Genomic DNA, 25865 nt, shown 5'->3' with positions numbered 1-25865 from the left:
CCTTTTCCCTACCCTCATTCTAGCCTTAGAGTCAGAGGTTTACAGTGTGGAAACAGGCCCTTTGGCCCAACTTGTCCATGCCATCCTTATCTTTTTTTAAAAGCCCTAAGCTAATGCCACTTTTGGCCCATGTCCCTCTATACCCATCTTACCCATGTAACTATCTAAATGCTTTTTAAAAGACAAAATTGTACCTGTTTCTACTACTACCTCTGGCACATCGTTCCAGACACTCACCACTCTCTGTGGAAAAATTGCCCCTCTGGACACTTTTGCATCTCTTCCCTCTCACCTTAAACCTATGCCCTCTAGTTTTAGACTCCCCTACCTTTGGGAAAAGATATTGACTATCTAGTTGATCTATGCCCCTCCATTATTTTATAGACTTTCATAAGGTCACCCCTCAGCCTCTTACGCCCCAGAGAAAAAAATTCCAGTCGATCAGCCTCTCCTTATAACTCAAACCATCAAGTCCCGACAACATCGTAGTAAATCTTTTCTCCGCTCTTTCTAGTTTAATAATATCCTGTAGGCCAGACTGGGGGTAAGGACAGCAGATTTCCTTCCCTAAAAGGGGACATTAGTAAACCCAGATGGGTTTCTACAACAATTGATAGTTTTGGTGGTCACCCTTAGACTTTTAATTCAAGATTTTTTTTAAATACGACTTTCACCATCTGCCATTCAAATCCAGGTTGCTAGAGCCTTAATGAACCTTTTTGTAGCTTTTCTTCGCCTATCGTCCTCAAGCACATTTTGTCCATAAAACTGATCACCACCTCCAATTCTCTTATTTGCCTCGATGTTAATGGCAATGTCAATGTTTCCCTTGATCTTGCAGTACGCCTCTCCTTCAAAACTTGAGTCACTGTTTCTGAGACCTATTCTCTCTCTACTGCTCATCGCCTTCCCAAGTATATTTCACTTCTCCTAAAACTGCCTCTTTGAATCCCCCCAGTCAGGCTTCCATGATTCTCAGAATGCCAAATTCACATGCTACCTGCTATTTTATTAACCCAAAGATTTGTTATTGGGAAGGTTAGCAAAATATTGCATCTTTTTATCAGATGCAAATAAGCTTCTGTAAATACTGTATTGATTTTTAAAATAAAAACAGTGGAACTGGCAGTTTCTGTGGAGGGAGAAACAGAGTTCATGTTTTGATCTGTATGTCTGTTCAGAGTTCTCTCCTGTTTATAATTTAGATTTCCAACATCCACAATATTTTGCTTTTTTAGTATTGAATTTTCTTTTTGTTTTTGTTAAATCCAGTTGTGCTTATAGCCCAGGTCTTAATGCTTATTCCCATGTTTTGAAGTTGGAAAAAACATGAGGCTCGTGTCAGTTCCAGTGAGCGAATTACAGAAAGAACAATCCCTGGACCACACAACACTATTAGATGTATTATATTATTGTATTATTGCATTCAGGCAAGCAAAGAGTTGCTTGGGGAGTGTCCTTCTTGAGTACAAGAGAAGAATTTGGGTTCTGATACTCGTTATCCAGTTACCTATTGTCTTGCATCCATTATAATATTTCAGCTATTTGTGTACAATTCTGGAAGTCAGAAACCTGACAAGATCATAGAAGGTTTATAAGCTTTTGAAGAAATTTCTCTAATTTGGCTGTATTCCTGAACGACACAGCCTGATGTTGGCCTCACTGCTTTATATACCATGGAGATCCAGTGTAGTTCTTGGCTTTATTGCATTCTGCACTCCAGTTTGAATTTTAGCATCTTTGGAAACATCTTTATAGCATCAGGTAGTAATTTGAATCCAAGCAAGCAAGAAGCATTTGATTATAAATGGAATTAGGACAATAATTGAGTAATTTTGATTAGTAAACTATCTGGATAAAGTTGTGCCTCAGTGACTGTTTTATTTTTGTTGTAGGTATAATTCTTTGCTTGGCAACAAAGAAAAAGTTGAAAAATCAGCACCTAAGGATAGCTATTCTGCTCACACTACGCCACGTAAAGATTTGTACAACTTCCTAGCATTGGGGGATGTCCCCCAAAATGAGCTCAAGAGTGTCCCCCGCACCCTTAAATCAGGATGTTGCATCCTATCCAAGCCTGTTTGGCCGAGAACTATTGACAGTGACACCGCCATCTCTAGTATCTGCAGCACTGTAGCTGAAACAGCAAGGCTTCCTGCCAAAATACCCACTCTGAAGTGTAATGCATCTCCAGAGAAGAAAGAAGTAAACTTTAAGTCGAACGCTGAGACTCCATCCTGTGCTGTGGAACAGCCAGTTCTTGAAGCGGTGGGTTTAAGTGGTACAAACAGTGATGAGAATGGAGAAGACATTTTTGAATTATCCTCTGATGATGATGCTATCTCAATAAACTCTGGAGAGGATTACAGAGAAACAGTCACCTGTGAGGCCTGCTCAGAGATGTTTTGGAAAGTAGTAAATAAAAAGGAAACTAAGAAAAAGGGACACTCATCAGGCAAGAAACAACCTTATGGTAGGTTGGCACATTTTCATAATTGTTCCTTAATGCTGATTGTACAATTGTGTCCTGGTGAAGGCAACATTTATGTCATGGGTGAATTTCAATGATATTTTAATCCATTGTGCCATTTGTGAGAACCTGAATTGAGCGAGAAACAGATTAAGAAGTTCTATATACATTTTAGGAATTATTTACCTTTTACATTAACCCAGTCTATGCCATGATAAAGTTGCAGAGAACTTGCCTTTCGTCCATACCCAGGTCGATTTCTCATTAAACATTTAGGAAATGGCACTTGGCTGGCTTTATATTGAAATACAAATTGATCTTTCAGGCACTAGAAATATTTTAGAATCATCATTCCTTATCGAATCAGTGTGGAAAAAATTGCAGCGCTTTGGGGAAAATATTTGGTGGGGTTGTGGTTCATAAGATATGGGAGCAGAATTAGGCCATTTGGCCCATTGAGTGTGCTCTGCCATTCGATCGTGGCTGATATCTCCTCCTCCTCCTCCTCCTCCTCCTCCTCCTCCTCCTCCTCCTCCTCCTCCTCCTCCTCCTCCTCCTCCTCCTCCTCCTCCTCCTCACCACACTGTCTCACCATCCACTGTACTTTTGTGTAGCAAATTCCACAGACTCGCAACCTTTTGGGAGAAGTAGTTTCTCCTCCACTCTGCTTCAAATTTGCTACCCCTTATCCTAAGACTATGACCTCTTGTCCTAGAATGCCCCATAAGAGGAAGCATCCACTCCATGTCTACTTTATCCATATCTTTTATCATCTTGTATACCTCAATTTGATCTCCCCTCATTCTTCTGAATTCCAAACACTGTCGGCCTAAACTGTTCAATCTCTCTTCATACAACAAACCCTTCATCAATCTAGTGAACCTCCTCTGAACTGCCTCCAATGCCACTACGTTTTTCCTGAAATACAGGGACCAAAACTCTGCACAATACTCCAGATGCAGCCTCACCAGTGCCTTGTATAGTTGTAATAATATTTCCTTACTTTTATATTCTATTCCTTTAGCTATAAATGCCAACATTCCATTCACTTTCTTTATTATCTGCTGTACATGAGCTGGCATGAGATGAATTGTTCTTTAAGAAGGCTAGCACATAAACAATAGGAAGAATGGCCTCCCATACTGCAACCATTCTTGTTTTTAGTTCATAACCCTGCCAGCTCATGAGCTAAGAATTGTCCTTGCACCAGCTGGAGGGCTGGTAGGGGTAAAAAAAAGGTTTTGTTTGCAGACAGTTTGTTTAATCACTGGAATACTGAGCATCTGTTTAGGATGCTTATTAAATATCAATTCAGGAAGTACTCTAGCAGAAGATGTTGCAAGGAGACTTGGCTCTTCCATCTTGTAGCATCTTGAAACCTCATGTAACAAATACATAAAGATGCAGTGCTTATTATGTAGAACAGTGTGTCTGCTATTTTATACAAAGCATTGAAGTGATTAACACTCCAGTGGTTGAAGGAATAATATTGAACAGAGCTTTTGGAAAGCTTCTTCCTCTTTGTAGTGCCACAAGATCTTTTAACCTCCAACCAATATCAATTTAACATTGCCATAGAATGGCACCTTCAGCAAGTTAAGTTTATTTATTAGTCACAAGTAAGGCTTACATTTACACCGCAGTGAAGTTACTGCGGAATTCCTCTCGCTGCCACAGTCTGGTGCCTGTTCAGGTCAGTGCACCTAACCAGCACATCTTCCAGAATGTGGAAGAAAACTAGAGCACCCAGAGGAACTCTGAGCAGATGTAGGGAGAATGTGCAGACTCCGTACAGGCACTAATCCAAACTGGGAATCGAACCCAGATCCCTGGCACTGAGGTAGTCATGCTTGCCACTGTGCTATTGCAGCATTCTCTCAACATTGCATTGAAGTGACTGTATAGTCCACCTGTGTGTCCCAACATGGATCTTATACCTTCATGCTTCTGAAGGGAATGGTGGTAGTGACTTGGCCAAGCAGACAGTGCAGATATTTGGCGGTATGACAAATCTAGTGTCAATGAGACAGATTTGTTCACTGAATATTCAGGAGCCTGTGCACTTAGTTTATGTAAAATCAGTTGTTAAAAATGAGTCATTCTCTAACCTGAGAACACCAGTTATCAGATTATCAATTTTTAATTGCATAGAAACTGCTTTATTGTTAAAAGTTAATTAAATTCAAAATTTAAACTCTAAAGTAAATCAAATTTAATTGTTTGACATCATGCCACGAAAAAGATCAGAATTATGATTGCCTAATAATGATGAATATGTTTGGAAAAAAGCCATTAAAGCACTTTCAGCATGATATTTGCCAGCTATCCTTGAAAATGGCATCATATTTCTGTGACACAACAGAAAATGCTGGCAGTACTCAGCAAGTCTAACACCTTCTGTGGAGGGAGAAACAGCGTTAACCTTCCAGGCTGATGAACCATCCTCAGAACAGCTTCAAAATATGAATTAGTTGCTGTCGGCCTTATTGACTGTTGCGAGCATTTTGTTTTTCATTTCAGATTTAATACGTGCAGTATTTTGCTATCATATTAGCATGACCATATCAAAAAATAATTACTATGGTATCTTAGTTTGAACTGTATTATAAATGCCTCAAAGTCAAGTTTCGAAAACTCTAGGTGAGAGTGACTGACCTTGACATCAAGGCTGCATTTGACCAAATATGTCATTAAGGAGCCCAAACAAAACTGGAGTCAATGTGAAACGGGCAGAAACCCTCTGCTGGTTGGAGACCTACGTGGTCCATAAGATGCTTGTAGTGATTGGAGATCAATCATCTCAGCTCCAGGAGTTCCTCAAGCTAGTGTCCCAATCCAACCATCTTCAGTTGCTTTATCAATGACCTTTCTTCCATCATAAGGTCAGAAATGGGGAGGTTTGCTGATAATTGCACCATTGGTGTAGTGGTATCACCACTGGGCTAGTAATCCAGAGACCCAAGGCAATGTTAGAACATAAGGAATAGGAGCAGGAGTAGGCCTTCAAGCCTGCCCCGCCATTCAACAAGATCATGGCTGATCTGAAGTGGCTCAGTTCCACTTTCCCGCTTTCTCCCCATAACCCTTAATCCCCTTGCCTACCAAAAACGTATCTAAACACGTCTTAAATATATTTAGCGAGGTAGCTTCCACCACTTCACTTCAACGGGCAGAGAATTCCAGAGATTCACCACCCTTTGAGTGAAGAAGTTCCTCCTCAACCCTGTTCTAAACTGTGCTTTCCCCCCACCTCCCCCCTTCCTCCCTTATCTTGAGGCTGTGCGCTCTAGTCCTACTGTCCTTTGAGTGGGAAGAACCTATCCATCCCTTTCATCATCTTATACGTCTCAATAAGATCCCCCCTCATCCTTCTAAACTCTAACAAGTACAAGCCCAATCTATTCAGCCTCTCTTCATAGCTCAACCCCCTCAACTCCGGTATCAGCCTAGTGAACCTCCCCTGCACTCCCTCCAAGGCCAAAATATCCTTGCGCAAGTGCGGTGACCAAAACTGCACACAGTACTCCAGCTGCGGCCTCACCCGTGCCCTGTACAGTTGCAGCAAGACCTCCTACTTTTATATTCAATCCCCCTCGCTATGAAGGCCAGCATCCCGTTTGCCTTCCTGACCACCTGCTGCACCTGTAGGCTGGGTTTTTGCGACTCATGCACAAGGACCCCCAGGTCCCTCTGCACCATAGCATTCTGCAGCTTTTCGCCATGTAAGTAGTAGTCCTTCCTACTATTATTCCTACCAAAGTGGATAACCTCACACTTGCCAACATTGTATTCCATCTGCCAGGTCCTCGCCCACTCGCTCAGCCTATCTAGATCCCTCTGCAGACTTTTTACACCCTCAGCACAATTTGCTGTTCCACTTATCTTTGTGTCATCAGCAAATTTCGACACCTTACACTCGGCTCCCTCCTTCAGATCATCTATATAAATGGTAAATAGCTGAGGCCCCAGCACCGATCCCTGGGGCACTCCACTAGATACCAACCGCCAATCCGAATAGCACCCATTGACACCCACTCTCTGCCTCCTATTTGACAACCAGTCCTCTATCCACGCTAACACCTTACCCCCCCAACTCCATGCCCCCTAACCTTCTGTAACAACCTTTTGTGTGGCACCTTATCAAACGCCTTCTGAAAATCGAGAAACACCACATCCACCGGTTCCCCTCTATCCACCGCACTAGACACATCCTCATAGAATTCCAATAAATTTGTCAGACACGACTTCCCCTTAACGAATCCGTGCTGCGTCTGCTCTGGGGACTCAACTTCAAATCCCACCACGGCAGATGGTGAAATTTGAATTCAATAAAAATCTGGAATTAATCTGAGAACAGAGACTCAGCCATTGTCATAAAAACCCATCCAGTTTATTAATGTCCTTTCGGGAAGGAAATCTGCTGTCCTTACCTGGCCTACATGTGACTCCACAGCCATGTGTTTGACTCTTTATATACCCTCAGAAATGGACAGTAAATGCAGGTCCAGCCACTGACATCCACATCCCGGGGGGAAAAAAAATTTAAAAATTCACCTTAGATACTGAAGCAGTCCATGTCCAGGTGCAGCAAGACCTGAACAATATCCAAGCTTGGGCTGACAAGTGGCAAATAATACTCATGCTGCACAAGTGCCAGCAATGACCATCTCTGACAAGAAGATCTAACCACTGCCCTTTAATAGTGTTACTGCTGCTGAATCCCCCCCCCACCTAAAAACTGAACTGGACCCAGCCATATAAATTGTGACTAAGCCAGGAATCCCGTGGAGAGTAACTTACCCCCGATCTGCTAAAGCTGACTGGTTCACCAGAGTCGTAGTGAATCACATAACTAGGGCTTTAAACTAAATAATAGTGGGGGGAGGGTTCATATGCATGGAAAATTAGAAGGGAGGAGTGCAGATTACTGATACCAGAAAATAAAACGATAAGGATAGTGTATGTGGACATCATTTTACAGCAAGGAATTACACAAATAGGGAAATTTGATACTGAAACAAATTTAAACATGATGGCAGATCATGTAGATTGGGGAGAGAGAACTTTTGTGTCTGACCCTAATTTTTTTTTAGTGGTCGTGCCTTCAGCTGTTTGGGTCCTTAAGCTTGAGAATTCCTTCCCTGAAACATGCTCTCTGTTTTAATGTGATCCCAATATCTCCTTAAATAGCTCAATGTGAAATGTTACCGGTTAAGTACGAGTTGCTGTTGGATGTTCCTTTTGATTCCTGAAGGGTAGGAATAAAACAAAATATCTTAACATAAGTGAATGCTTCAGTGCTATTGCTATGATGTGGAACAAGGGTGTATTGTGTGTGCTTAGCACCATCCATGGATATTGACATTTAGCTTTCCTGTATATTAGTGATTCAAATACTCTAATGAATATGCCAGAGACTAGAGGGTAACAACTGTCTGGATTTAAATGGAGTGGAGCCTGGACTGAAGCTGCGAACAGCTCAACCTTTGTACGGGTTTCTTTTTCAGATCCCACCTCTTTATCCTGTGACCAGTGGGTCTTGAAAAAACCTTCACTCAGAAGTCATCAACAGAAACTTGGAAGGTACTGTAAATTGTGGCATTAAGTCAGCCTGGTGTACAAGATCCTTTCCCCCACCCCCTTTTTTTAAAATCCTGTTTGTGCATATAGTTAGTGTAAAAGCTGACCCCCTACCCTCCCCCTCCCCCCTCCCACCACCCCCACCCCCGCCCCCCCACTACTCAGCGACAATACTAGCACTGCTAGCAAGCCTCAATTTTTCACCCTGCAAGTCCGTGTTTTACTTATCCCCTGTACTTTCTAACTTGGCACAAGGGATCAGGCAGGCAATACAGGGTGAGAAACTTTAAGACCCTCCCACTCTGTCAAGTACCAGTGATGTGGAGATGCTAGTGTTGGACTGGGATAAACACAGTAAGAAGTCTCTCAACACCAGGTTAAAGTCCAACAGGTTTATTTGGTAGCAAACGCCACTAGCTTTCAGAGCGCTACACCCTCGTCAGGTGAGTGGGAGTTCTGTGACGAAGGAGCAGTGCTCCGAAAGCTAGTGGCGTTTGCTACCAAATAAACCTGTTGGACTTTAACCTGGTGTTGTGAGACTTCTTATCGAGTACCAGTGACATTTGGAATTGGTATACCCAGTGTACAAGTCTGGTGTCTCCTTGCATTTTCGACGCAATTTTTGAGCAAAAATAGTTCGCCGGTGATGAGTATTTCAAAATTTTATGGATGGGCAATGTCTGCTTCATTAGATGTTTGTTTAACCACATCCAGAAAAACAACATTGAAGTCCTTTTATGCACCCTCTTCTGGAGTGCTCGGTATCAACTGTTCAAATTTGTATGTTATGAGTTATTTGAATTATGATCCTAAGTCAGATATGTGGGGTACGAATAGTTTAATTCCAGAAGGTGGTGTTATTCTTGTGGTTTCTAGTTAGCCCCCGATTATGGATGAAATAAAACACCAAGAGGCCATTGTTTTCCATGGGTGTCCGTGTATATGTTTAACTTGGGTTTTTTTTACTGCACTTCTTGTCTTCCCCACAATTACATGAGCAATTCTTTTGTGCTGCTGTGGTAACTTTAGGAATGGGGGCATTGATTTTAAAAATTGGCAAGTCGTGTTGCAGCTTTATAGAACTTTAGTGAGGCTGCACTTGGAATATAGTGTTCAATTCTGGTTGCCACAGTATCAAAAAGATGTGGAGGCTTTGGAGAGGATAAAAGGTTTACCAGGATGTTGCCTGGTATGGAGGGCATGAGCTATGAGGAGAGGTTGGAGAAACTTGGTTTATTCTCACTGAAGCGACACAGGTTGAGGGGTGACCTGATAGAAGTCTGAGATTGAGGGGCATGGACAGAGTGGATAGTCAGAAGCTTTTTCCCAGAGTGGAAGCCAGTTACTAGGGGGCATAGGTTTAAGGTGCGAGAGGCAAAGTTTAAAGGAGATATAGAAGGCAAATATTTTGACACAGGGTGGTGGGTGCCTGAAACTTGCTGCCGGCTGAGGTAGTGGAAACAGATATGATAGTGACTTAAGGGGTGTCTGGACAAATACATGAACAGGATGCAATAGAGAGATATGGTCCCTGGAAGGCTAGGGGTTATAGTTCAGTCAGGCAGCATGGTCAGTGCAGGCTTGGAGGGCTGAAAGGCCTGTTCCTGTGCTGGAATATTCTTTGCTCTTTGGGGTGAGCTACAGAATGATTTCTTTACATGCTCCTTTACATCATGCTGCAGATGCAAAGAAACTGCAAACTTCAGAAAAGAATATATAGGTGGTTCATCATTTTCTCCTTATGAATTTTATAAAGGGAAACACCTATGGCACTGAAATTGATTTCTTCCTAAATACAAATTTTTCCAGCCCATCGGTTCTAGGTCTCGTTTGTATTTGTACCTTGCATCAGTTTGTGCTAAAATCTTCTTGTGACTTGTGGTTTTAATTGCAGAGAGATTTACTGTCTGAAGAAATGGATTGATAAATCTGTTCTGAGGGAAGCCACTAGAAAATGGATTCCACGATGTTCCCGGCCTCATGTGTTTCTGCAGAGGTAAAAATTGTCGTTCTCCCCAACAGCAGTCCTGTCTCCTGTGCAAAACGAGTTCTCACTAACATACTTGGCCACAGTCTTCCTTTCCCCTCCCAATCCAACAAATGTCCATGATTTGCTACATTATATGGAACTCGACTTGAATCTGTACTTCAATTAACCCACGCTTTTTAATCTAGCCTGAAAGATGCATAACCAAATAAAACTTGCTCTGAATACTGCATCAAGTTAATACCACCCTGGATTGAACTTTAGTGCCACCTGAATATAATTTGGCAGTATAAAATACCTGTTAGGCCACAGCTATGGTACAGTGTGCAGGTCTGGTTGCCACACTGTAGGAAGGATGTGATTGCTGTAGGAAGGGTGCAGAGAAGATTCACCAGGATGTTGCCTGGGCTGGAGCATTTCAGCTGTGAAGAGAGGCTGGTTAAGCTGGGATTGTTTTCCTTGGAACAGAGAGGGCTGAGGGTGGAACCTCATCAAGGTGTATAAAATCGAGGGTCATGATAGGAAGAAACCCCCCACCCCCCCAAAGTGGATGGGTCAATCACCAGGGGGTGTAGATTTAAGATGAGGTTTTTTTTTGCTCTTTTTCCATTTGTGGTGGAGTTGGTTTATTTGAATAGAGTTTGGTCTATGAAAAAGGGGATTTGAGGAAAACTTTTTCACCCAGAGGGTGATGGGAATCTGGAACTTGCTGTCTGAAAGGGTGGGAACCCTCACCAGTTCTTTTGGTAAGTGTTCTCTCCAGGGCAGCCTTCACGACACAATGCACGAACAGCCAAGTTCCGCACACATGAGGACGGCCTCAACCGGGATCTTGGGTTCACGTCACACTATCTGTAATCCTGACGACTTGCCTGGGCTTGCAAAATCTTATTAACTGTCCTGGCTGGAGACAATGCATACCTCTAACCTGTGCTTAACCTCTCTACATTCTGTACCTGGTAAGACTCACATTCCAAACCTTATCTTGTAATTGAGTTTGTGTCTATATATGCCCTGTTTGTGAAACAAATCCTGTACACCAATGAAGGGGTTGTGCTCCGAAAGCTCGTGCTTTCGAATAAATCTGTTGGACTTGAACCTGGTGTTGTGAGACTATGTAACTGTACATTTAAGAAGCTTTTAGATGACCTTTGAAACGCCACAGCATATAAGGCTACAGAGTAAGTGCTGGAAAATGGGATCGGGATAGGTGCTTGATGGTGAGCAGACACGATGGGCCAAAGGACTTCCTCCTTTTGCTATAAAATTTTGACACTCTTGCTAATTATTGACCATTCAGCCCATCAGTTAGTATTGCTGCCTCAGTGCCAGGGACCTGGGTTTGATTCCTGGCTTGGGTCACTGTCTGTGCATTGTTTGCACAATCTCCCCATGTCTGCCTGAGTTACATCTGGGTGCCCTGGTTTCCTTCCACAGTTTAAAAGATGTGCTGGTTAGGTGCATTGACCTGAACAGGCACCAGAGTGTGGGAACTCAGGAATTTTCACAGCAACTTCATTGCAGTGTTAATATCAGCCTACTTGGGACTAATAATTAACTTTTAGATGTGTCTATCTAGCAAATACCATAGTAGTCCGATTGTAGTATCCAAGTATTATTCTTGTGCTTCTGAATTTTTTGCTTCCTATTGTCCCTTAAGGTCAATTTCATATGTTGATCACTGAGGATTTTTCTGATATCTTAAATGTACCTTTCTCAGATTTTGATCTGTCATCTTCTGCTCAGAAGCAGTATTCCAGATTTGTTAGAATTAGCTTATCTTGACAAGATCACTTCTTAGATATTTTTCTCTAAAGTTTTGTCCAAATTTCAGTCTTTCCTCAAACTGACACCAGGAGTCAGTCTCATGACTCTTCTCTGCACTGACTCCAGTACTAATCTCTTTTGCGTATGAGAAAAGAAATGACTGCAGTTAAAATACTTTAATCTGCAGACATATTTCCCCTGGATATTCCAGCCCTGTTTATATCACACCTATATTGTGGTCTTGGGATGTTTACCACATCATAATGTTATCCATTAAAATTTAACACCCAGTCACATGAGAGAGTATGATAGATGACCAAAAGCTTGGTAAAAGAGAAGAGCATGCTTAAGGGAAAGCAAAGTGGAGATGTTTAGGGAAGGCGGGGAGGGGATTCCAGAGTTTTGGGGTAAATGAAGCTAGTGGTGATCTGTAAATTAGGGTCTATCTAACCTTCTGCCACATGCTTGGACCATAGCAATCCTCTCTTCTGACAGATTTTCCTTGCTTTCCTTCCCATTAACCAGTTGAACCAACTCTGGACCTCTCTTTGGTTTCTTTGCCTGTCCCATTTACTGCAGTTCTGAAATATGAGACTTAGAACATAAGAAATAGGAGCAGGAGTAGGCCATCTAGCCCTTCGAGCCTGCCCCGCCATTCAATAAGATCATGGCTGATCTGAGCAAGCATACCATATGCCTTCTCCGCCACCTTCTCCACCTGTACTTCCACCTTCAAGGACTTGTGAACTTACACACCTAGGTCCCTCTGTGTTTCTATACTCTTAATAGTCCTACCATTTATTGTATAACTCCCCCTACGTTATTTCTTCTGAAATGCATCACCTTGCATTTATCTGGATTAAATGCCATCTGCCATTTCTCTGCCCAATTTACCAGCCTATCAACCTGCTGTATTGTCTGACACTGCTCATCACTATCAGCAAGTCCAGCCATCTTTGTGTCATCTGCAAACTTGCTGATCACGCCAGTTACTCCCTCTTCCAAATATGAGGTCCCAGTACCGAGCCCTGCGGCACACCACTAGTCACAGACCTCCAGCTAGAAAAACACCCTTCCACTGCTACCCTCTGTCTCCTGTTACTAAATAAGAAGTCTGACAACACCAGTTTCAAGTCCAACCGATTTACAAGGGAAAGCTTGAGTTTACTATCAAATAGTAAATACTTGATTTTGGGAATCAAGTAGATCAGGTTGTTAAGAAGGCATACGGTGTCTTGGCGTTTATTGGTAGGGGGATTGAATTTGGGAGTCGCAGTGTCATGTTGCAACTGTACACAACTCTGGTGCGGCCGCACTTGGAGTATTGTGTGCAGTTCTGGTCCCCACATTATAGGAAGGATGTGGAGACTTTGGAGAGGGTGCAGAGGAGGTTTACCAGGATGTTGCCTGGTATGGAGGGGAGGTCCTATGAGGAGAGACTGAGGGATTTGGGGTTGTTTTTGCTAGAAAGGTGGCGGCTGAGGGGATCTTATTGAAACATATAAGATGATTAGAGGTTTAGATAGGGTGGATAGTGATAGCCTTTTTCCTCGGATGGAGAAAGCTAGCACGAGGGGGCATGGCTTTAAATTAAGGGGGGGTAGTTATAGGACGGATGTCAGGGGTAGGTTCTTTACCCAGAGGGTGGTGAGGGATTGGAATGCCCTGCCTGCTGCAGTTGTAAATGCGCCTAGTTTGGGGGCGTTTAAGAGATCAGTGGATAGGTTTATGGATGAAAAGGGATTGGTTTAGGTTAGAGGGTCATTGTTTTTTAACTGGTCAGTGCAACATCGTGGGCCGAAGGGCCTGTTCTGCGCTGTTATGTTCTATGTTCTAAATAAGTCGGTTTGACTTAAACCTGATGTTGTCAGACTTCTTAGTGTGTTTACCCCCGTCCAACACCGGCATCTCCACATCCTGTTACCAAGCCAGTTCTCAATCCATCTAGCCACCTGTCCTTGTATCCCATGAGCCTTAACCTTTTTCACCAATCTACCATGAGGGACTTGGTCAAATGCCTTAGTGAAATCCAAATAGGCAACATCCACGGTTTGTCCTTCATCAACCGTTTTTGTCACCTCAAAAAATTCTACCAGATTCGTAAGGCATGATCTCCCCTTAACAAAGCCATGTTGTCTGTCACTAATCAGATTGCCATGTTCTAAATGCGTATACATCCTATCTCTAAGAATCCTCTCCATCAACTTCCCTACCACTGACGTCAAGCTCATTGGCCTATAATTTCCCGGGTTATCCCTCCTACCCTTTTTAAACAACGTACCACACTTGCTATCCTTCAGTCCTTTGGGACCTCACCTGTGTCCAAAGAAGAGACAAAGATTTGCATTAGAGGCCCAGCAATTTCATCTCTCGTCTCCCTGAGCAGCCTAGGATAAATGCCATCAGGCCCCGGCGATTTATCAGTTTTAATATTACCTAAAAATCCTAATACTCCCTCCCTCATAATGGATATTTTCTCCAACGGGTCAACAATGCCCTCCAAGACACTTCCAGACAACAAGTCCCTCTCCTTTGCGAATACTGACGCACAGTATTCATTCAGGATCTGCCCCATTCCCTTGGGCTCTAAACATAGTTCCCCTCCTTTGTCCTTAAAAGGACCGATTTTTTTTTTTTCCCCCCTCTAACCACCCTTTTGTTCCTAATATATGAATAAAATGCCTTTGGATTTTCCTTGTCTGCCAAGACCATTTTGTGCCCCCTTTTTGCCCTTCTAACTCCCTGTTTGAGTTCCTGCCTACCCTCTCTGTATTCCTCCAAAGCTCTCTGTTCCCAGTTGCCTGGACCTAATATATGCCTCTCTTTTCTTCCTGATCAAGTCCTCAATATCCCTAGTTATCCACGGCTCTCTAATCCTACCTTTCCTATCCTTTCTCTTAACAGGCACATGTCTATCCTGCAACCTTATCAGTTGTCCCACATGCCAAATGTGGACTTACCCTCAAACAACCTCTCCCAATCAGTGGCTAACAGTTACAGCCTAATCTGGCTGTAGCTAGCCTTCCCCCAATTAAGCACCCTCCCTTCGGTCAACACTCATCCTTTTCCATTAGTATCCTGAAGTAGACAGAATTGTGGTCATTGTTTGCCACATGTTCCCCTACTGAAACCTCAACCACCTGACCAGGTTCATTTCCCAGAACTAGATCCAGTATAGCCCCCTCCCTAGTCAGGCTAGCTCCATACTGCTCCAAAGAGCCTTCTAGCACGTTTTACAAATTCCTCCCTGTCCAGACCCCCAGCCCTAGGCACCTTCCAATCCACACCAGGGAGATTAAAGTCTCCCACTACAACAACCCTATTTTTTCTTCTGCACCTATCCAGAATTTCCTTACATATACTTTCTTCCACTTCTTCTCGTGGGTTATTGGGTGGCCTATATTATACCCCCGGCATAGTGATTGTTCCCTTCCTGTTTCTCAACTCCACCCACAGTGACTCGTTTTCCCGACTCCGCTAAATTGTCCTCCTTCTGCACTGCTGTAATAGGTTCCCTAACTAACAACGTTACTCCCCCACCTCTTTCTGACCCTCCTCTGTCACGCCTGAAACACTTATACCCTGGAATATTTAGCTGCCAGTCCTGCCCTCCTTTTAACCACGTCTGTCACTGCAACCACATCCAAATTTCGTGTGAGCATTAAGGCTGTCAGTTCATCCGTCTTACACATTACGCTCCTCGTGTTGAAGCGGACGCACTCCAGGTCTACTCAGGTCCTCCTTCTCCAAGATGATTCTCTTCTCATCTAACCTTACCCTGGCACCCAACTTGCTCCCAATCCCAGTGCCTACTGAGTTATTGGCGGCATGGTAGCACAGTGGTTAGCATTGCTGTTTCACAGCTCCAGGGTGCTGGGTCTGATTCCCGGCTCGGGTCACTGTGTGGAGTTTGCACATTCTCCTTGTGTCTGCATGGGTTTCCTCTGGGTACTCCGGTTTCCTCCCACAGTCCAAAGATGTGCGGGTTAGGTTGATTGGTCGTGCTAAGAAATTGCCCCTTAGTATCTAGGGAAGCGTAGGTTAGAGGGAGTAGTGGGTATAACATGTAGGGATATGGGGGATAGGGCCTGGTGGGATTGTGTTCAGTGCAGACTCGATGGGCCGAAGGGCCTCTTTCTGCACTGTAGGGTTTTATGGTCTATGGTTTCAACCCCGCCCCCCCTCCCTCCACATTAGTTTAAATCCTGCCGAAACACTCCAGCTAACCTCCCAGTTAAGACAGAACATTACAGCGCAGTACAGGTCCTTCGGCCTTCGATGGTTCCACTGGTCGGTGCAACAATCTAATGACCCTGTAACCTAAACTATTCCAATGTTATCCATATGCCTATCTGCTGATCATTTGAATGCTCTTTAAAGTTGGTGAGTCCACAACTACTGCAGGCAGGGCATTCCACACCCTTACTACCCTCTGAGTAAAGAGCCTACCTCTGACATCCGTCCTATAATTACCACCCCTTAATTTAAAGCACCGTCACCATCCGAGGAAAAAGGCTCTCACTATCCACCCTATCTAACCCTTTGATCATCTTGTATGCCTCAATTAGGTCACCTCTCAACCTTCTTTCTAATGAAAACAACCTCAAGTCCCTCAGCCTTTCCTCATAAGACCTTCCCACCATACCAGGCAACATCCTGGTAAACCTCCTCTGCACCCTTTCCAATGCCTCCACATCCTTCTTATAATGCGGTGACCCAAACTGTACGCAATACTCCAAGTGTGGCCGCACCAGAGTTTTTTGTACAAATATTTGTACCCTTCCCATTTAAGTGTTCCTCATCTTTCCTATACAGGTGCTGTTCTCTCATGAAAACTTCACAATGATCAACAAATGTAAAACCCTCCTCCTTGCACCAATCCTTCAGCCACTCCTTCAGTTGAAGGATCGTGGTATTCCTAGTCCCACTGGCACTGGTAGCAGTCCAGAGATTGCCACCCTGGAGGCCTTGCTCTTTAGCATAGCAGCCATCTCCCTAAATTGCTTAGGTATTTTCCCCCCCTGCTCTTCCTTCCTACGTCCGAGCCTATATGCACAATCACGTCCGTTTGATTCCCTTTGTCCTTCAATATTCCTTCTACCCTCCCTGAGACATCCTGTACCCCTGCACCAGGGAGGCAGACCACCATTCTGGAGTCTTGCTTTTGTCCACAGAACCGCCTGTCTATTCCTCTAACCATCCCATCCACCGTCACTATCTCATTTCTAGTCCCCTTCCCTCAGAGGCGATCTGGTCCTCGTGTCTTACTCCTGGAAGATCACCCCCCCCCCCCCCCCCCTCATCTGTCATCCCTCTCTTGATATTTCGGGAGACTGCCACTGGGGTCGTCTGTAGAACATGACCCTTCTGATTTTTGCTGCTCTTAACTGTTACCCACCTGTCATCCCCCTGAGGCCCTGGTGTCACCATCTGACTATAGTTCCAATCTATTATTTCGTTCTCCTTTAATAAAAATAGATCTTCGAGCTGCAGCCCTAGCTCCCTGACCCAGTTCCTCGAGCTGAAGCTCCAAACACTTGGCACAGATGTGGACCTCCAGGAGACGAGGTGTCTCCAGGAACTCCCACATCTCACACTGAATACAACAAAGTGGTCTCTCAATTGAACCTGCCATTTACTTTGCCCTTGGAGATCAAACACTGAGGGGAAAAGAGAAGACGAACACAAAGAACCTAAGACCAGTGAGCCAAAGCCACTCTGCTCACTCTGCTGCCCAATACCTTTTTATATTCCACGCTCCCTTCCCAACTACCCTGCGCCTAACTTCTGCTAATTTTAAAAAATCCCCGCGAACCGGAAAAGGAAAAACGCGAAAGAATAAACAGAGTCAGCAGCTACAAGCACTCCCATTCAATTGCTCCAAAGAACAATGAGCCATTTGTTTTTCTTTAAGTTAATAATTCTTTAGTTGTTTGACAGCTGGACTGACTCCTCACTGGGTTTGCAGACTCCGGTATTCCAAAAAAATTATACACCACTATGAACTAGTGTTTCAAGTTGGGACACCTTGCAGTAACAAGTGTAGTTCATGATAGTAGGCAAAGAGGGTGTAGTAAGGAGAATTGGTACATTAGAAGAGGTGATAATGCACAGGGTTGAACAAATTTTACACTTAACATTTCTTCTGATGTGGCTTCCAACTTCCAGATGGTTAGAAACTAACTCCTCGCTTCAGATTAACACTGTAAAAATGATTGTGTCCAGTGTATATTTTCATAAAATATAAAATGAAAGGGTGGCACGATAGCCCAGTGGTTAGCACTGCTGCTTCACAGCTGCCAGGTCTTGAGTTCAGTTCCCAGCTCACGTCACTGTATGGAGTTTGCACATTCTCCTTGTGGGTTTCCTCCCACAGTCCAAAGATGTGTGGGTTAGGTTGATTGGCCATGCTAAGAAATTACCCCTTAGTGTCTAGGGATGTGTAGGTTCGACAGATTAGTGGGTATATTATGTAGGGATATGGGGGGTAGGGCCTGTGTGGGATTGTGTTCGGTGCAGACTCGATGGGCTGAAGGGCCTCTTTCTGCACTATAGGGTTCTACGATCTATATACAGTAACAACAGGAGCAAAATTGTAAAATTACACGCACAGCTTCCAGCATATTACAAAACATCAACCAGTCAATTGGGTAACTGTTTTCTATAGTTTGACTTGGTTTTGTATATTGCAGGGACCTTTGTTTTGGATAAAGGTGTAAATTGTTATTTTAACTGCAGGAATCTACGATCGGGTAGGAGAAAAGTCGATGAATTTCTGGCCAAGTGTAGGAAAAAACAGCCTAAAAAAATGAAAAAAAGGTCAAGGAAGAAAGAGCTTTTTGTCTTCAAGCTTCCTGAAAGTCCTGCATCTTCCACTGTAATCTCAGATACTGAAGATTCTGAAATGAAGATGAGTACTGTTAAAAGGAAACTAACCTCAGCTGTCCTGAGCAGATGGGACAGGACCAAAAGAAGCAGCTGTGATTTCTCCGAGGATGATTCGAATACCTGCGAAAGTGGGTTTTACAGCAATGACAGCAAATCGGTGCAGTGCGAGAGTAGTACCTGTACCAACCCTGCACTTGATTCTAGACTTTTGAATTTTAATCCAGGAGAAACAGCACCTGCTTTTTCAACCTCGGCTTTCCTATGCCCTGAAAATCAGCTGCATTCTCCAAATGAAAAAGCAAAAACGTGGGAAGCCATACAAAGCAAAACAAATTCTAAAATCACTCCTCCCAGTTCTTTTGATTGGTTAAATCCTGGTGGTTTTATGTCTCTGGTTGCCAGGCTGAAAGCTAGACCACTAACCTCATCAGGTAGTGTTGTCAAAGAGACATGACTTGCCCTTTCCTTTCAAACTTCTATTAAAAGGATTCATGACAAAGCTGTTCTTCCCTATATTCACATACACTTATGAATTTCATAAAACTAATGCAGTTTTTGTTGAGATACTTTGTCAAATCATTTAATTTGAGAATTTAACCAGTTAATTATTTATTAAGCACAGCAGTGATTAAAGTTGCTTTCTTTCCTACCCCCATTAGTGTTCCTTTTCAATTGGCCTTATCCTGAATTCCTACCCCCTTTCAGGATAAATGAAAAGTAGAATTTGTGAAGACTACTGTGGTTAGTAGTGACTTGTTTGATTTACAAGCTAGTGTTGCAGATGTTGGTAAAGGCTTGACTTTCTAAATGATCCCAAACTGAGAATGAAGCTAAGGGTAGCTCACTGACTGACTGAGCATCCAGTTCTGACAGATGAGTTACAGCTTCAGTATCAATTTCCTTAGAATGATAGAATGTACCTGGAAGTTTAAACTATTGTTTGCATGTTGGTCTAAGATACAGTATGCAAAATCTTTGATTTGTTCTTTGACCTGGCTCATACATTTTGAGTAAAATCTGATTTTCACAATAGCCAGTAACTAAATTATTTTGGCAAATGAATAACTCAAGATGCTATATTGGTGCCATAATGGATATTGTGAAAAAGTTTTACCTGTCATACTCTGCATATTGATGTTGGTTAGCATCAGCTCATCTGCACAGTAGTACCCTCTGACAGATTTAACTTACGTAAATCTGAACTTTTTCACTTTAATATGTAACATTTACTACCGGAAATGCTTTTGAATAAAATCTTTTTGGTTTTGTATGTAGTTGTGATTGATAAAGACTGGGTGCTCCAGATGGTATCCTCTCCCACTCCTGGTGAGTGAGGACTGGCTTTCCTCCCTTGACTATAGGCTACCTGTACCCTGTATGATGGCTTTTGATTGATATTGGACTGAAAAAAAAACTTAGATTCAACCCCTTTCCCTTTTTTAAATGCATGAAGCCAAAGGAAATAGGCAAGGGATTAAATGAGTACTTGGTGTCAGTATTCAAAGAGAAGGACTTTGTGGATGATGTTTCTGGGAAAGGATGGGTAGATAGTTTGTTTCTCAAGAACCCCAATACCTCCTTTGATCTCAACATGACAGTAAGGTCCCCAAAATACAGACAGGCAAGGGAGGAAATTGCTTGGGCCTTGGGAGAAATCTTTGTATCCTCACTAGCTATAGGGGAGGTACCAGGAGATTGGAGAATAGCCAATGGTCTTCCTTTAAGAGTAGCAAGAGTAACCCAGGTAATTACAGGCCAGTGAGCCTTACATTAGTGGTAGGGAAATTATTGGAGAGAATTAAGACAGGATTTATTCCCATATGAAAATAAGTAGATGTGTTAATGAGAATAGTTTTGTGAAGTTGCGGGGGGGGGGGGGGGGGGGGGGGGTGCGGTGGTCATCATGTCTCACTAACTTGATTGAGTTTTTTAAGGAAGTGATGAAGATTGAGGGTAGAGCAGTGGATATTGACTACATGGACTTCAGTAAGGCCCTTGACAAGGTCCCTCATGACAGACTGGTGCAGAAGGTGAAGTTGCATGGGATCAGAGGTGAGCTGGCAAGATGGATGACAGAGGGTAGAGGTGGAAGGGTGCATTTCTGAATGGAGGACTGTGACAAGAGGCATTCCTCAGGGACCTTAACTATTGGTAATATAAATGATTGAGGAAAGTTTCTGGTTTGATTAGTAAGTTTGCAGACAACACAAAAGTTGGTGAAATTGTAGATTGTGATGAGGATCATCAGATTGGAGACTTGGGCAGAGAGATAGCTAATGGAGTTTAATCCAGACATGAGGTAATGCATTTAAGGTCTAAGATAGGAAATATACAGTAAATGGCAGAACCCTTAGTATTGAGAGCAGAAGGATCTGGGTATACATGTGCATGGGTCACACTGATAACAGGTGAAGGTAGTCAAGAAAGCATACAGCAGGCTTGTCTTCATTGGCAAGCCACATTGCAGCTTTATAGACCCTTAGGCTGTATGGGACATGAAGCCTTTGGAGTGGGCACAAAAGATTTAACAGGATGTTGCCTGCTATAGACAGCACTAGCTATGAGGATAGGTTGGAGAAACTTGGTTTGTTCTTACTGGAACGATGGAGGTTGAGGGGTGACCTGATAGAAGCTTAAGTTTGAGAAACATGGATGCCAGAAGCTTTTTCCTAAGGTGGAAGAGCCAATTACTTGGAAGCATAGGTTTAAGGTATAACCTTTAAAGATATGAGGGAAGATTTTTTTTTAAAGAGGGTGGTAGGTGCCTGGAACTCTCCAGCAGCATAGGTAGTGGAAGCAGATATGACTGTTCAGGGGCATCTTGATAAATACATGAATAGGATGGGAATGGAGAGATATGGTCCCTGGAAGGTGTACAGTTTTAGTTGGGCAGCATGATCAGTGCAGGCTTGGAGAGTCATATTTTCTTTTGTCTAAACTACTGTGGCCAGGAATCTTGAGACCTGCAAAAAAGCATTCAAGGATAATCTGTTTAATACTGCCATTTGGAAGTAGGACCTTGAATGGATCACTTTGTTAACAGACCCTGAAAACTTATCAATTAATCCCAAAATATTAGTAGTTGGGTAAGACAGTGCTGAGTCCAAGGCTTAACTGATGAGTGGAGTACCACTTGAAGGGCAGCAAATAAACTGCTGCTATTTGAAAGGGAATTTTCATCCACCACCTGAAAAGCTTTAGACTTGTGTTCAGGCTGTATGTGTGTATGCTGCTGTGATTTATTAACTCAAGGTGCCAAATGGACAGTTATGCCATTGAGTTGATTTTTACTTGCTTATAATGTTATCCTTCTCACTTATTTTCAAACTATGCACTCAGCCTCAGCTGCCCAAATAACAGAAGGCATTTAAGAACTATATTTAATGAACTTCTTCCCCAGGTTGAAAAATAACCATTCACTATAACTTTTCAATTGGTCAATTGTGTCCTTACAGCAGCTATCCCTAATACAGCTTCACCAAATGCTATGTACACTGCCTTCATCAAACTTCCCTTTTCAAATCACAACCAAGTTTTAACAGTTAATTTTCACCTAGATTTGATGTTTTTCCTGAAAGACTGAGTGAAAAAGCAAAAGTATACAAATGCATGAGTGATCTTATTTCATAGCTGCCAGAGCCAGATTCAATAGCAGCCTCAACTGTACTGTAGGTTTTCTCCAGGTGCTGTTTCCTCCCACAGTCCAAAGATATACAAGTTAGGTGGACTAGCTGTGCTAAGTTGCCCCTTAAATGGCCTCATCCTAGACTGTAGGGGTTGTACAGTTGTACACAGATCCCAAGTTCAAGGCAAGCTGAAATCTCTCCATCTTTTCCTGTGGAGTACCATACTTTGCAGGTGGTCATTTAAAACACCTAGATATTATTTAAGTTGCCAAATAATAAGCATTATGGTTCAGCTCAAGATGATTTTCAAAGCTTTAGAATTCAATAAACAAATTCAAATTGTTCAGAACTGAATGCTAGTACTGTCCAGTTAGCCAATGCATAATTGTTTACTATAAGACAGGCATTAAGCCAAAGCAAAAATCAAAACAAATCAAGTTTGACTGAAGTGTCCCAGCTCAGGAATCAAATTTTAAAACTGCAGGTGGCCATTAACACATGCTTCTTTGATAAACAGAGTGCACCTTCAGTCTAATATACAAAAGATACTCGATTTAGTAAAAATAGCATTCGGTGCAGAAGTTACATTCCTTCCCGCTCTCATAAATTGCCAAGTACTGACAAACCCTTATTACTATTTGCTCATATCATGCTGCAATTGACAATAAATGTTCAATTAGTACAATTATGGAAATAACTTGCAATAGGCATGAGCAGCTTCAAATCTATTATTTTATATAGAGAAGACCATTTGGTTAAAATAGCCATAAAAATGTATTTGTGACAGATTTGCTTCACTGAGTAGCAAAAAGAAAACTCAGTTAATTTCCATTATGAAGTAAAAGGAGGCAAAGAATTCCCCAGAAACCACCTGTACCATGTTTACAAACTGAAATGCACTTAACTGCAAAAAGCCATTGTTCTAGGCAGATTGGTTGATAAAAAGTAGTTTAATTTTTGGTACATATATAACCAAAGTTAACAATTTTACTGTAATGGAAAGGATTCTCCATCATTTAACACTTATATTAACCATGTGGAGGGGATTTTCCAACCATGATTTCAGAAAACATCCTGTAACCCTCCTACTGGCTTCATTTAATTTGTACATAATGACCACCAAAAGAAATGCACTTAAGGTGGCTTCTGTGCATTAAAAAATGGGTTAAAAACTTAAGTGTATCACATGAGTATCTCATGAAAGCAAAGATTCAAAACCATTTATCTAATAACCTGCTGTCATTACACACATTTGTAGATTGACGACAGACTGTGCTTGTTGGGTTAACAAATTTGTCAAGAGTACACTGAACAACAAAGGAACCAACTTGATTTAAAACCACTCTGTATACTGGCAAAGGGATTGTATGACTACACAAAAATAAGATGTACTTGAAATTCTCCATTCACAATGCAAGAAACCATTAAGTCACAACACTACTGCTTTAGTTGGGACCAAACAAGCATTCAATTTCAATTTGGACAGAATATAACTGTGTAGCCAAAGAATGGGAAATTGTAATAAAATGGTCTTATTTTCTGGACTACTTCCTCCTGTAAATTCTCAGTAACTTTCAAACAGACGAACAAGTTGTACTTCATGTATAGAATAACCCAGTAGTGGCATAACAATCAATTAAAACTCTCAACTACCACAGGCCTAAGATGATGCCACTTGGCTCTACAGTGCTGAGTCCAAGGCTTAACTGACAATTGCAGTACAACTTGTGCCCTCTGATACAACCAAGACTGATCAAGAAAGCATTGATTCACCATTAAATCTGAAAATGAACTTTCCAGAAAAATAAAGCTTCTTCATTAAAATGAACAGCAAAAAGAAAACAACTGGTCAAAAGTAACTTTGACTGACTTTCATAGCCGATAATTTGAAGTCAGAAGATGTCTGCAATAACTTTATTATATAGAAAACTGAATTAAAACAAACCAGTGCGATCACTGTAAAGCCCTTAATTTACATCTAGATATTACAGTAGAAAATACAGGAGGTAGAATCCCAAATCAAGACAATTTCTGAACTCTGAAATTCAATTCTACAACCCCTGTGCTTTATTAAAAATACAGAACATGATTTCAATTGACATTCTTCCAATTTCAGTCCTCTTCACTTTCAGACTCAGATTCTGTGGAAGGAAGGATAAGAAGTTGTCAAGTTGGGTAACCATTTAATTGAGCACAATAAAAGCAATGCAGTATTTAAAAGTAGATTATTTTTGTAAATTAATTCTATTCTTGAACAAGTTACCAAGGTGGTTTCTCAGCAGGCAAATTAATTAAAGTCAAAAACTGCTTCCTCACATCTGGCCTTGACTGTTAGAATGCAGGTCTGGTGGTACAATGGTTAGCACTGCTGCTTCATAGCACCAGGGACCAGTTCAATTCCAGCCTCAGATGACTAAGTGGAGTTTGCACGTTCTCCCTGTGACTGCGTGGGTGTCCTCCAGGTGCTCCAGTTTCCTCCCACATAAAGATGTGCAGGTTAAAGATGGATTAGCCATTGTAAACGTGTGGCGTTAGAGCAAGATAACCTGGTATGATATTGTCAGAGTTGGTGCAGACTCGATGGGTTGAATGGCCTTCTGCATTGTGAGGATTTGGTGATAGAAGGTCCAAGCACCAAAAGGAGACTCTCGATTACATTTCGACTGCAGAGGTCTCAGTGAATATATAAATGTCAACAACCAAATGCACTGCAACCCCAGCTCTTACAGCTTAGCATAGTATTCAAATTCTTTACAATTTCCATTTCCAAACTATACCTCCGATGACCAAGCAGGTTATTCTATATTCATCACTATGGCCCAGTTAGACATATTTAAGTCCCTCCCAAAATCCCATCCTTTCAACTGCAGAAGTTGACCATCTAACAGAAGCTCTTGTATTAACTTTGGAGTTCCTGTGCACTTGCTATTATGTGCAGTACCAATTGACTGTTGCAGCACATCTTAACATAGCCTCAAAACATACCTACATTCCAGCTCTGACATATTTGTTGCATATATGTAGAAAAGGTTAAGGCGCATGGGATACGAGGCCAGGTAGTTAGGTGGATTGAGAACTGGTTGGGAAATAGGAGACAGAGGGTAGTTGTGGAGGGTACCTTGTCGGGCTGGAGGCCAGTGACCAGTGGTGTGCCGCAGGGCTCGGTACTGGGACCTCTCCTCTTTGTAGTCTACATAAATGACTTAGAAGAGGGAGTAGGTGGTGTGATCAGCAAGTTTGCTGATGACACCAAGATGGCAGGGTTGGCGGGTACAGAGCTGGATTGTCAGGTGATACAACAGGATATAGATAGGTTGGTGCAGTGGGCAGATAGGTGGCAGATGGCATTTAATCCTGACAAATGCGAGGTGATGCATTTTGGAAGGAATAATGCAGAGAGGAGTTATGTGATAAAAGGTAGGCCGATTAGGAGTATAGATGTACAGAGAGACCTGGGAGTGCAGGTCCACAAATCCATGAAGGTTGTGTCACAAGTGGAGAACGTTGTTAGGAAGGCTTATGGGATGTTAGCCTTTATAGGAAGGGG

General features: G+C 42.4%; 2 protein-coding genes across 2 annotated transcripts in view; one reads left to right on the top strand and one right to left on the bottom strand.

Annotated features, from left to right (window-relative positions):
* The first annotated feature begins 2132 nt into the window (after nucleotides 1-2132).
* Nucleotides 2133-19887, top strand: LOC145349670 (uncharacterized). Its single transcript, XM_080198197.1, has 4 exons — nucleotides 2133-2473; nucleotides 7978-8053; nucleotides 9945-10046; nucleotides 18543-19887. Exons 1-4 carry the CDS (start codon nucleotides 2401-2403, stop codon nucleotides 19144-19146), a joined length of 855 nt encoding a protein of 284 aa, XP_080054323.1. The 5' UTR covers nucleotides 2133-2400; the 3' UTR covers nucleotides 19147-19887.
* A 3362-nt stretch (nucleotides 19888-23249) lies between these two features.
* LOC145349972 (eIF5-mimic protein 2) overlaps nucleotides 23250-25865 on the bottom strand; it is a 46680-nt gene continuing 44064 nt past the window's right edge. Inside the window, exon 12 of the mRNA XM_080198738.1 lies at nucleotides 23250-24459. Within this exon, the coding sequence (XP_080054864.1) occupies nucleotides 24431-24459 (29 nt within the window). The 3' untranslated portion in view covers nucleotides 23250-24430. The remainder of the gene's footprint in view (nucleotides 24460-25865) is intronic.

The sequence above is a fragment of the Carcharhinus amblyrhynchos genome, chromosome 11 (assembly GCF_965287045.1).
Source record: "Carcharhinus amblyrhynchos chromosome 11, sCarAmb.v2.hapA, whole genome shotgun sequence".
NCBI classification, from domain to species: Eukaryota; Metazoa; Chordata; class Chondrichthyes; order Carcharhiniformes; family Carcharhinidae; genus Carcharhinus; species Carcharhinus amblyrhynchos.
Note: the sequence above shows the minus strand (reverse complement) of the source record. Positions and strands in the feature narration are given on the sequence as shown.